At 43.3% G+C, this 13,084-nt stretch overlaps 1 protein-coding gene across 1 annotated transcript in view; it reads right to left on the reverse strand.

Annotated features, from left to right (window-relative positions):
* TFAP2D (transcription factor AP-2 delta) overlaps positions 1–13,084 on the reverse strand; it is a 52,568-nt gene that overhangs the window by 4,933 nt on the left and 34,551 nt on the right. Inside the window, exon 7 of the mRNA XM_006025671.3 lies at positions 11,585–11,698. Coding sequence (XP_006025733.1) covers positions 11,585–11,698 — 114 coding nt within the window. The remainder of the gene's footprint in view (positions 1–11,584; positions 11,699–13,084) is intronic.

Consider the following 13,084-nt stretch of genomic DNA (forward strand, 5'->3'; position numbering starts at 1 on the left):
TGAATCTGGCTTTGTAGCATCTGTAAAGATTGGGTGTTTTAGTGAGGCTTCTTCCTATAAAGCGGAGGGAGGTTGTTTTTTTTTTTTATGTCTGCAAGCAGCTTTCCTTTTAATTTATTTTATTTAATTTTATTGCAGTTCCAAAAATTATTAAAAAATTAAATTATTTGAGTCAACCTGAAACTTTCTAAACAATTTTGGTGGACCAAAACATCAAAGGATTTTCTATTTCTAGCAAAACAATTTTCTCTTTCTCCACCCCATTCAAACATTTTAAAGTTTCTAAAGAAGTAGTTTTACTCAAAATGAAGGAAAATTCAAAACAAATAGCAATTAAGATTAGAAGCCCCCCCCCCAATAACCCAAATAACAGGCAAGAGGAACTGAAACTTCAGCCTGCCAGGGAGTATTATGTTCTGAACTGTGCTTTCATGATTACTTTGACATTTTAGCCAATGTCTGTCCAATTAACAAACCCTAAGTAGCCCAGGGAACAGGCACTGTAACCAAAGGCTCCCACTGACAGTATGTTCAAAAGTGCTCCATGCACATTGTTTACAGTGCTGCAATTTAGAGCACTTTTTATAGCATTATAAAGTTACAGAGCTCTTAAACATGACAGAAGTTCAGTGTTTGGTGGGGCAGGATTTATTTATTTTTTTGTTTTTGTTTTTTTTGCGCGGCGGCCCTCTGAGCCTCCTAGCACTTTCCAGGCTAGAAGGCAGGGGGCACTCCACAGCCTCCTGGGACTTCTTCACTGCTCAGAAATGTGACTAGTGTACAGAAGTTACTTAAAGTGCTGTAGGTTGCTAAAGTGCTGTAAAATACAGAGCTTCAAATTTCATACCTCATTTAACAGGGGTTAATTTAAAGCACTGTACGCTTTTTTAAGTGCTATAAAGCTGTGCACTTCTGTTAAGTTACAGCAATAAAGTGTTTTAAATGGTGAAAAAAGTATCTTCTGTATACATCCTGAATGCTTTAACCCCTGGGCTACCAAGTCATGTTCCCTTTAAGCTGTTCTCCTGAGCCCATAAATCTTGTACTCTTGCCTGCTAAGTGATCCAGCAAGAGGAGTAGAGGGTGCTTCTTCCTCTCCCCTCCTTCTCCTATGGCTCCTGCCTAGTCTACATGCTGGTTAGAGATATCTATGAGGAAGTGAGAGATGTGGGTTTGCATCCTCTTAGGCTGAGTTGGGTTAAGAAAACATGTCACTCACTTCCCATGTAAATGCTCTACTTACACAGCTATTGAGCAAAAAGTAGGCAGCGGCACCACCTCCAGTAGTCGGGTAAGTGCCAGTCTCAGAAGAAACACTCGGCTGTCTGGATCTCAAGTGAATGGAGGTGCCTACCATGTAACCTGGGACTATTTCTACAAGCCTGCATGTTCTCTGAAATACACATTGGAGGTGTCCAACTCTCCGCGTTCCCTCTAAAGGTTCTCCAGTGATTGTAGAGAGGCACTGAAGTGCCTAATTGTGTTACCGGAGTTGTTGTCCCAGCAACAGAGGCCTAATTCTGATATATTTCAATACTTAAGTACAGGCATCTAGGTGCCCAACCTAGGTCTGGACCTAAGTGACTTCTTCAAGGTTTCAGATGCTACGGTGAAATTGCAGGGTCCAGAAATTAGGCACTGCACCGCTCAATGGATCCCTGTTGGAAATCTCTGGATTTATCCTGCAAAGATGTGTAGGTATTTGCACACCTAATAGTGCTAATATTAAATGGCACCTCAAGGTAACCCTACAAGGTACCCCTAAAAGGATCCTGGTTGAAAATCACTGACATAGTCTAACCAACAGAAGGAACAGTCTGGGTGACATATTTATGGCCTCACAATGTACCAAAAAAGTGAATTAGGGGTGAAATCTTAGCTCCACTGAAGACAATGGGAGCTTTCCCATTGACTTCAGTGGAACAGGGTTTTGCCTTATTTAGATGAAAAAAATTCCATCAGTTAAAATATATTAAAGGGCCACTCTTGCATTTCTCTCTCTCTTTCTCTGTCTGTCTGTCTCTCTCTCACACACAGAGCTCCCACTGAGTTCAATAGGTATTTTGAGTGATCAAGGAATGTAAGACAAATCTATTTTAAAAAATATACTGCATGATTTTTATCTTGCCAGTGCCTGCCTGTCTGCCTGCTTTCCTGTCTTTCCTCATGCGAACAGTATTTTGAAAGCTGCTGTCACTATGATATCTGGGATCTAAATTACAAATTGGAAACGCTGAAAGTTTGCTAGGCTGCTATTACCCCATATATTTCTTTAATCTGAGATAAAACATCGGCTTTCACTTTGCTTTCTTTCCTTACGTGCAAAACCAGAATATGCAGTGGGATGTGGGAAAATGGAGCTCACTTACTGGCTGACATTGTGGAAACCTTTTAGGAACATTTCCTTTTTGCTAATATAATGCTGTTCTTTCTTCTAATTATTTCCTTTTTAGTGAAAATGCACATGGTCATGTTGGACTAACAGAGGGCACCTGCAGCAGGTCTGATGGGATAAATCCTGGGCAAGTGTAGTTAGGATACATTCACACCAGAGCTTGAACATAGGACCTTTGGGTCCTGAGCCTGTACTGCTGCAGCTAAATGATATGCTCTTTATTACACTGGCAAAGAACAGGAGTGTCAAACAAACCACTGGCCCATTGAGTCATGCAGGAATGAAATCAGGAAGGCCAAAGTGCAATTGGAGTTGCAGCAAGCCAGGGATGTGCAAGGTAACAAGAAGGGTTTCTGCAAGTATGTGAGCAACAAGAGGAAGATCAGGGAAAGCGTGAGCCCCTTACTGAATAGGGGAGGCAACCTAGTGGCAGGTGATGTGGAAAAGGCTGAAGTGCTCAATGCCTTGTTTTACATTGGTCTTTACAGGCAAAGTCAGCTCCCAGACTACTGCACTGGGCAGCACAGTTTTGGGAAGTGAGCAGCCAACAGTGATGAACGAACAGGTTAGAGACTATTCAGAAAAGTTGGATGTATACAAGTCCATGGGGACAGATGGGATGCACCCAAGTGTACTGAGGGAGTTGACCAATGTGTTTGTAAAGGCATGGGAAATTATCTTTGAAAACTCATGGCAATTGGGAAAGGTCATGGATGATTGGAAAAGGGCAAATAAAGTGCCCATTTTTAAGAAAGGGAAGAAGAAGGATCCAGGAAACTACAGACCAGTCACCTTCACTTCAATCCCTGGAAAAATCATGGATTGGGTCCTCAAGGAATCCATTTCTAAGCACTTGGAGAAGAAGAAGGTGATTAAGAACAGTCAGCATGGATTCACCAGGGGCAAGTCATGTCTGACCAAGCTGATTGCCTTCTGTGATGAGATGACTGGCTCTGTGGATGCGGGGAGAGCAGTGGACGAGATATACCTTGACTTTAGCAAGGCTTTTGGTATGGTCTCCCACAGCATTCTGGCAAGCAAGCTAAGGAAGTCTGGGTTGGATGAATGGACTGTAAAGTGGATAGAAAAATGGCTGGGGTGTCAGGACCCAAGGGTAGCAGTCAATGGCTCGTTGTGTAGTTGGCAGCTAGTATCAAGTGGAGTGCCCCAGGGGTCAATCCTAGGGCCAGTTTTGTTCAATATCTTCATTAACGATCTGGAAGATGAGATGGAGCTCAGCAAGTTTGCAGATGACACTGAGCTGGGGGGAGTGGTTGATATTCTGGAGGGTAGGACTAGGATTCAGAGAGGTGTAGACAAATTGGAGGATTGGACCAAAAGAAATCTCATGGGGCATGCCCAAATGAGCACTCATGTACCTTTTCCTGGGGACAAATAGCAATGGCATATATTTGTGCTGCTGCTCCTTGTCCTCGGGGAATGCCCCTGCATGTATGCTCTGGTACCGGGCAAATTGCCCTGGGTGGGGTAGGAGAGGCTGGACCCAGCAGCCTTACCTGGAGTCACTGGGGCCTCCCAGGTCTGCAGAGGTGATGATCCAGGTGTACAGAGTCTGGTTAGTAGTCAGAGCATGGCTCTGGCCAGCCAGGCTCTGGTTTCAGGCAGCACATGCGGCTGCCCCATGTGCCATGCTGCTTTTTTTCTGTACACGTTTTTTTTTATATCGGGCTTTCCCGGTATCTAAATTTGGCTCCATGAAGCAAATATGCAGTGCAGAGAACCAAATAGCATGCACAGAGTGCATTTTTTGGTGCTTCAAAAGCCTTTGAGGCACCGCAAAGTGCACATGAGTGCTCATGTGGACATGCCCATGAGGTTCAATAAGGACAAGTGCAAAGTCCTTCACTTAGGATGGAATAATCCCATGCACCGGTACAGGCTGCAGACTGACAGACTAAGCAGCAGCTCTGCAGAAAAGCACCTGGGGGTTACAATGGACAATAAGCTGAATATGAACCAACCATGTGCCCTTGTTGCCAAGAAGGCTAACAGCATACTGGGCTGCATCAGTAAGAGGGTTGCCAGCAAACTGAGGGAAGTGATTCTTCCCCTCTATTTAAACCCGAAAGCTTCCTTAAATTTTTTTTCCAACTATTTAACTCAGTCTAATAAAAGATATCAGATTCACCCAAAGAACCTTTTCTGCCTATTCCCCTCTATTCTGAACTAGCGAGCTCACATCTGGAGTACTGTGTTCAGTTTTCAGCACTCCCGCCCCACTACAGAGAGGATGTGGACCAATCGGTGAGAGTCCAGCAGAGGGCAATGAAAATGCTTTGAGGACTGGGGCACATGACTTGTGAGGAAAGGCTGAGGGAACTGGGCTTATTTAGTCTGGAGAAGAGAAAACTCAGGGGGGATTTAATAGCAACCTTCAACTACTGGAAGAGGGGTTTACAAGGAGGTTGAAGATAAACTATTCTCAGAGGTGTTAGATGACAGAACGAGGATTAATGGTTTCACGTTTCAGCAAGGGAGGTTTAGATCAGGTATTAGGGAAAACTTTTTCACTAGGAGGGTAGTAAAGCACTAGAATACGTGACCAAGAGAGGTTGTGGACTCTCCATCCTTGGAGGTTTTTATGACCCAGCTAGGCAGAGCCTTGGCTGGGATGATCTAGTTGGGGATGGTTCTGCTTTGAGCAGGGGGTTGGACTAGATGTGACCTCCTGAGGTCTCTTCTAACTCTAATTTTCTATGATTGTAGTTTGGCTTGTGGGGCTCCTGCCTGAAAGGGCTAAAAATTCAAGGGTTGGGTAAGCTGGGATGGGGTCCACCACCAAAATTTGGAGCATGAAGCTTCTCTGGGGTTGTGCATTGGCAGTTGGAGGGGGTGGCAGGGGTTGGTGATGGCAGGGTTACCAACCATCAAAAAATTCATAGGTAGTCTGTAAAAAAAAAATAGCTAATAGCACTTGCCTGTACATGTTGTAAAAGTTTTGAGATGTCTGTAAATGTACAGATGGATGGCAGTGCTTCTCCCATTGCTGATGTTCATTTGGACCTTCTGATGTTTCTGGAAACACTTTGGGTATTGTGTGTGCAGGAGGAGGCATTCCTCCTCACTTAATCTCAGGGGGTGAGGGAGGAAGGGCAGGATAGGGCTTGGCTGGCAGGAAGCATGTCCCAAGTACATGAACTGGGGCTTGTAGCATCCCTTTCCTGTTCTTGAATTCACCCTTGCAGGAAGATGCGTCCCCTGCATGTTCCACTGCCTCCCTCCAGCCTTCTACATGGAGAAGTTCACAGCAGCACTAAGGAGGGGAGGATCAGGCTATTTACTGCTGCAAGAGATATGTATTCAATACTATTGGGATTTTTTTAAATCCCTGACTTCTTGTAGGGGAAGGGATTAAAGTGCTCCTGTGTCTAAGAACTATACACATAATATGCTTTTTTATACTTTGCGCTCCCTTCACTTTATGTAAATACTGGTACTAATAATGGTTGTCTGTAAAAAAAAGTTTGTAGATTGTCTGTAAAAAAAAAAAAATCTTGGCTGCATCCCCACAAGCAGGGGTGTGCATTTGCAGCAGCACAAATAGTAGTGGCACAAATCTGTGCTGCTACTTTGTGCTGCAGTGCACACCCCTGCCCGTGCACCTTGTAGCAGGACACATTGTCCCACTACTCCATGTGCTGCAAGGGGGGGCCGGCTGGGGCACAGGGTGCTAGCCAGCAGGAAGCCTGTCATAGCCAGCTGGGAAGTGGCATGTGGAGGTGGGTACCAGGCAGCCTGCTTCCCTGTCTCCATGTGCTGTGGAGGCCCTGCGCTGAGGCACCCTGTGACCCAGCCAGCCACTCCCCAGATGTCTGGGGTGCAATGTGCCTTGAGGTGGGGGAGCAGGCAGACCCTGGGCTGGCTGCTCCCTCATCTCAACGTGCCTCGGCACGGGGGCTCTGCTGTGGTTCACATGGTGCAGCCACTAGAGGGCTAACAGAGGGCCACACCAGCTTATCTTCTGAGCAAATGTTGGATCCTATTTCCTTTCGGCTATGGACATGTATCCCAGGGGACCTATGTAAACCAAAGCCTCACCTCACTTTAAAAAAATAGATTATGGAATGGTTAAATCCAAGTAGGATTCAAATCTATACACAGTGTAATGCATCCCTTAAACCATGGCCATGCCAGGTTTGTACCATGCCATGACCATGTCAAGTACCAACATTTGCTGGATGTCTAATCTCTCCCATAATTTATAGGGGTTTTTATTATTTTATTATGTCTTCATAATTCATACTTCAACTCTCTCTCATAACTGTCTTCATCAATTAGTCACAGTGTGGTCTTTTTAATGTGTGTGGCCTCACCAGGCCTTTGAACCTGCCTCCTAATTTTCTGGGTCACAGGACAAATGCCATAATACAAGGGATTTACCACTGATCCATGCCGAGGCAACAACAGCAGCCCATATTTTCCCAGAATGCATTGGGATGGGCATGAGTATGCTGCAGAGCAATGATGGATGAGCACAGAGAGCTAACACACCATCAGACCTGTAGCCTACGACTGCTGAAATGGTGTTTTCTGTATTCAGGTCAGAGAGGAATGTCACAGGGCGGTTGCACAAGCTTGGTCATATCCGTAGTGAGACTATAGTTTGTGTCTATCTAGTACAACGGTCTGAAACTCAGCAGTTTCTTGACTCACTGGGGGTTTCTTTGAAGCTTTTTCTCCCTTTCAGACTGTGTAAGCCTGGAGTTCTGGCATTAAGCAAGCCTAGCAACTCCGATTCCTTTGGCAGGCCCTCGCTTAAAGTTAGACACATGCTTAAAAATCTTGATGAACTGCGGCCTCACAGAGCAACTCAACTGGCTAGTCTCAAGTTTATGCATTAAAGCATAGGAACATGGAAAATAGCATATGGTCTACCTAACATGTGGTACATCTAATTCAGAATCAGCTCTTTGATGTTAGTCGATGACAAAGGCTTCATTAAAAGGCACAAAAAACTCTGTAGTTGTCAGCAACGGATAATATTATTTCCAGGGAATATTTTCCTCTAATTTCCAATAAAGAAAATGTGGATTGTATTATGTGCATAGCAGTTTATATCCATCCACAAATTCTTGTTTATCTTCTAATATTTACAATGTAGGATGTTTGAACTGACCATACTAGGTCTTTTCTGAATCCCACTAAAGCCTCGGTCTCACTGCCATTGTGTAGCTATGAATCCCACAAGCTATTTGTGCACTGTATGAAAAAGTTGTTTTTTTTCATAGCAGTTTTAAAGTTTCCATCTTTCAGTTTGCTTCAACATCCTCTCATTGGCTTATGAGACAGAATGAAGAGAGGCTCCCAATCAACTTTCTGCATTCTAAATATACGTGAAGCTTGGTGAGTTTTGCAAGATTTTCCCCTCAAATAAATTGTTCAAAGTGGATGGATGGATGGATGGACGGATGGATCAGTCAAAGGATAAACACATATCTATATTTGCCCAAATGTTCACAAAATTTTCCCAATAACTTTTCCAAGTTTGACATTTCTAACCTCAAATAATGGCCTAATGGTCCCATCGCAGTAAAGGAAGCTGTGAAATCTAATATTCCTTATTATATAGGAGGGAGAATTTATTACAGGAAATATTCTGAGAGTAGAATATAGGTGGGTCACCCGTCTGTATCTTATTCTTGTCAAAAGAGTCAGATTTTTTATGAATGCAGTTAATTGTGATGGCAACTTTATGTCTCATCTTGAAAGTATCTGATGAAGTAAGCTGTAGCTTATAAAAGTTTACGCCTTTTTGAATGAGTTAAGTCTTGAAGGTGCTACCCTGCCCTGCTTTCTGTCTGGAAAATATTATATTTGTAGAGTACCAAGCACATTGTGGATGCTCAGATTATAAATAATACTATCAGCTATCTTTATAACCAGAAGAACTGCAAACTCATGTTTTAATGTAAAAAATATATCAAGTCTATTTATTCATCATTACCTCACTTGGCATTATTATTTTAATATATAGGTCATTTTTTCCCTGGCATAAGTGAAACCTTTGACTTCATTAGACTATAGACTGCTTATATCAATGATTTTGTCCAAATAAATATAGAGATCTATAGTTACATAAAAAACCATAAAAGATGGACTAAGGCAATGTGCCATCAACAGCATACATTTTGGAAAGGAGGTACCTTATTTGACACAAACAGCTGAAACATGTAGAAAGTCTTTCATAGACATTTGGTCTTCTAAGAAAGACCAAAGGGACTGGAGTTACTCACATTAGCATTTGGCCAGAGCATCTGACCTTAGATCTCTTGAGCACATTTTCATAAACTACTTCCTGTCCTTGTAATGGCAGGACACTGGCAGGGCCCCTGTCCCTCTGCTTTACCTGTGGTAAGTTAAAGGGTGTTTTTGGTGTTTTGGCCATTATGCCTGGCATTTGTAGCAGAGGATTGTTCCCAAAGTTTTTAAGAATAAGTCAGGCAAACACTTGTCTAGGATGGTTTACTTAGACAAGTGCAGGGGGGCTGGACTAGATAACTTCATGAGGTCCCTTCCAGCCCTACCTTGCTATGATTCTATTATTCTATTTGAATAGATCCCTATTTTGACAGCCATTATTATGAGATCATTAGTGGACAGTAGAAATCAGATCCTTGATTTTATATCTAATCCCATTTGGGACTCCCCAGAAGCCCAAAGCCCATCAGTAGCAGGTAAGTATATGGGCTGACTCAGAGCAAGATCGCCCGCTACTGTAGGGAGCACAAAGAACACCCCGGTGAGCTCAGCACCATGCCTTACAATGCCCAATTTTGACCTTGGAGGTCTACCATCTGAAAGAACGTCACCCATCTACACATCCCATTGTGACATGTAGCAAGCTCACAACCTGGGATGAACTCACTGCACACCATAGGAGTGATGAATAGCATTAATACAAAAATGAATAGATTCATTTTAAAACAAGTGGAACAAATAAGGCTAGAACTCATTAGCCAACATGCTTGTCAACATGCTTGTCTATTCATTACATATTAAGGGACTGAATCTCTCATTAATACAGAGAGTTTGGGCCATAATTGATGCATTGATCTGAATTCCTAATGTTAAAAATCGGGCACCAGCAGTACCTTTTTCCCATACTGGTCAAGTTTCTTCCTGTAAGGATAAACAGCTACTTACCTGTGACCACTAGAGGGCACAGTCACACTCAAAATATCATTTCGGAAATACCTGGGAACAAAACCTGGTCCATATTTAATGTGGATCTGTATGCAGACCCCATCCCAAATGTTCAGGGTGTCTGGATCCAGGAGTTGGTTTGGCCCTTTATAGAACTGGGGGCAAAATTCAAAATTATATCTTAGGTTCAGGTACTAACTCCAGAAGCTGGAAAGTGTATGGTAAAAGCCCATAACTCCAGTAATTAAGAGGGAATTTCCTACTTCCTGGGCTGGCTTGGATGTCCAAATGATATCCAAATGAGAAAGCCAAAGACATTCAAGCATCATTCAAGCTAGTCCTGCATTTAGGCCCTGATGCCCCACTTTAAGCTCATGTGTCATCTCACTGAAGATACTGTGTGACAGGAAGCACCTTTGTGAGGTCAGGGCCTACTCTCATATAGGCCCAACCTCACTTCTGCAGAGTACAACACTGGTTGGATGAAACCCTTACAACGAATGTCCTTCCTTGTTTAGTTCCCTGCAGAGAACCCAGATCTCTTAACCAGAGTTGGAATTGCAGTTCCCTTGGAGTAAGGCAGAGACAGAAAGGAGGGAAGCCAGATAAAATGGCTTTCCAAGGTGAGACCTTTGCTATTTTATCCATTTCTTCTATTTCTTGTTTTAAAAACTTTTTTAATGTGCTGAACATGGTGATTAGCTCTACAAGCTCTACCACAGATCTTGGACAAATGACTTAGCAGTGGATTTCCAAAGGTAGTTAGCTGCTTAACAATGCCACTAAGTACCTAGTGGGATTTTTAAAAGCCCTGAACCATTATTTATTACAATAAGAGTCAGACATACAAGGCAAAGGTCCACCCAAACCTAAAAGGCCCATCAAGCCAGCATTGTTTGAAGTTCTTTAGCCAAGGGAACACTGGGGAATGATGGGGTTAGCATCACATATGGTCCTTCACTCCCTAGCCCCAACAGCAAGGTGCCCATCTTAGAGTCTGAATGATTCAGACAGGGATCAGCACAAGTCTGGATGAAGGCTCGAACTGTCTCTCTCTGCTACAGCAGTGAGCTAGAGATACTCTTCCACTGAATACATCAGCAGCTGGCCAATAAGTAGTTCTGGAAATCTCACTAGTTACTGATCCATCTCTTTATGTGGCTGACTACCTTTGAAAAGCTAGCCCTTAGTTTTTCTGAACCTCAGGTAAAATGCAAATAATAGTTCACTTCTGCTACCTTTGGTCTATCTATAACATCAAGTTTTGGGGGTGGTCGCAGCGAGGCCCTGACCTCCATTACAACATCTTGGTACTGTTCTCTGTAGGCATTTTTGTAGATCCTAGGGCAGGGGTGGGCAAAATGCAGCCTGTGGGTGGGATGCAGCCTGCCAGGCCTTTCTATCCAGCCTGCAGGGCCCCTAAAAAATTTAGAAATTAATGTTTATCTGCCCCTGGCTGCCTGTCATGTGGCCCTCGATGGCTTGCTAAAACTCAGTAAGCGGCCCTCCACCCAAAATAATTGTCCGCCCCTGTCCTAGGGCCTGGGCTCAGAAATAAGAAGGCACTGTGTCTAAACATGGTGAGCCTAATTCTATTCCACCTATTAGGCATGTAAGTGGACTTAAGTGACTACATGTTATGATATTCCATCCTGCTCAAACCCCTGAAAAACAAGTTAAACAAAAGTGACTGGGTCCTTCTCCTTGCTGCTTTTTTGTTATTTAATCTTCGGGCTTAGATGCTGGCATGCTCTTAAAACAGATGCATTCATGGTTTTCAGGACTTGAAGGAATATAATTGCATTTTGATGCCTAAATCCGCACGCGCAACCAATTGGTGGAATAAAATCTACCTGGAGCCTTTCCCTAGTATTGGAATTATGTTTTCCATATATACCAATTCCTGTACAAGAAATTCAGTGCAAAGGGGCTCCCAACAAGCTCTCCAGAGTCTCTGCTATTCAGATAACCACAAATGCATCTTCCTTTAGGAAGCTGTTCCACACATCACTTCAATGATCATACCTGAAGTGTGTTAAATGTCTCTGGATATCAAGGTCTAATATTGGAGTTGGTCTGGAGGATCCAAGGGGCGATCTGTCTTGACTCAGCAGGTCCTGGAATTCTTTACATATTTGCCTAGAAGAAAAGGGAATCATTTAAAAAGGGCTTGACAGCCTTCTCATAACCATTACATTTTACAACCTCTTTCATTCAAGCTCTAGACCGGAAATATTTAACGGAGTGGAATGATAGAAGATCGTCTACAGGGGGAATATGACCAGAAACCGGCGCAGGACGTTGCCAGTAGGGTCTTCACCCCTGACTCTCTAAGGCCCTGTCTAAACTAGGAAAATAGGTAATGTTTGAAACCAGGTTAGCTTCAATGCCATTAATGTGATTTTCCATCTAGTGTAAATGCAGGCTCATACCTTTAAAAAGTGTCTGAGATGATGTAAAGGTGTCAAACTGGGCCAATGCTATAAGCCGGGTTTGGTTTGAAGGCTGTTAAGTCAACACTTAACATAGCCTATGTCAATGAAGATTTGGGATGGATACTCTACTTGTGTGCAAGATGACAACAGCTGTGTAGACTAGCTAATTGTTCATCTAAGGGCCAACCTGCTCTCTACTTATTTGACAGCACCGTGCCTCTGTTTCCCCATCTGTCGAAGGGAGACAGTAATAGTGTACATGCCTTGAAAAGTACCACCATATTTTTTCATATAAAATATGCACCCCTCCACCCAGAAAAAATACTGTTGGCAATTGGGGTATGTGTTATATCCAAGAAATGTGTTAAGAACAGGTTCTGCCATTTACTGGTTGAAACTGAAAGTAAAATCTTCAGTAATCCACAGGCAGCAGAACAATGAGCAGGTTCAGCTCCCTAGCTGCTATTATTCAGATACATAGTACAAGGAGCCATCTTATTTTCTTCATTCTGCCTTAAAAAAAAAGGCTCGTATTATATTCTGGCATGTGTTGTATGCTAGAAAATATGGTGTATGAAAGCGGGGTGGTAATATCATTGACCAGCCACTAAAGGGAGATGTACAAGTGTTAAAAAAATCTCATTCTGAGGCAATGACTGACTTCAGGGGTCATCTACAATGTTTGCAGATGGGACCTTCAATGCCACAGCCGCCTTAAGCTAAAGGGACAACTCCACTATCAGTTTGGAGTAGTAGACTGCTATCCTCTCAGCTAGTGGTCTCACCTAGTCTAACTTCGGCAAATAGGTACAGAAAGTGAAGCTTTAAAAATTTTTTTTAGGGTTTCAACTCTGAGAGACAGCCCTAGACATATTGCAGCCCTCCAGAACTGGGAGCATTCAGCACCACTTCCAGTTTTGGTTAGAGAACAACACTTCAGTGCATTGCTGTGGGTGGGATAATGAGCTGCCTGGCCCGAGCACAATGCCACACCAACCAAGTGGGAAGGCACCAGGAGCAACCCCCTGGCCTGGAAACAGTATAATTACAAGCTCACAGTAACCTGGCAGAACTGTACTGTGTTTTCTGA

Source organism: Alligator sinensis, unplaced genomic scaffold, assembly GCF_000455745.1.
Source record: "Alligator sinensis unplaced genomic scaffold, ASM45574v1 scaffold293_1, whole genome shotgun sequence".
In the NCBI taxonomy this organism is placed as follows: Eukaryota; Metazoa; Chordata; order Crocodylia; family Alligatoridae; genus Alligator; species Alligator sinensis.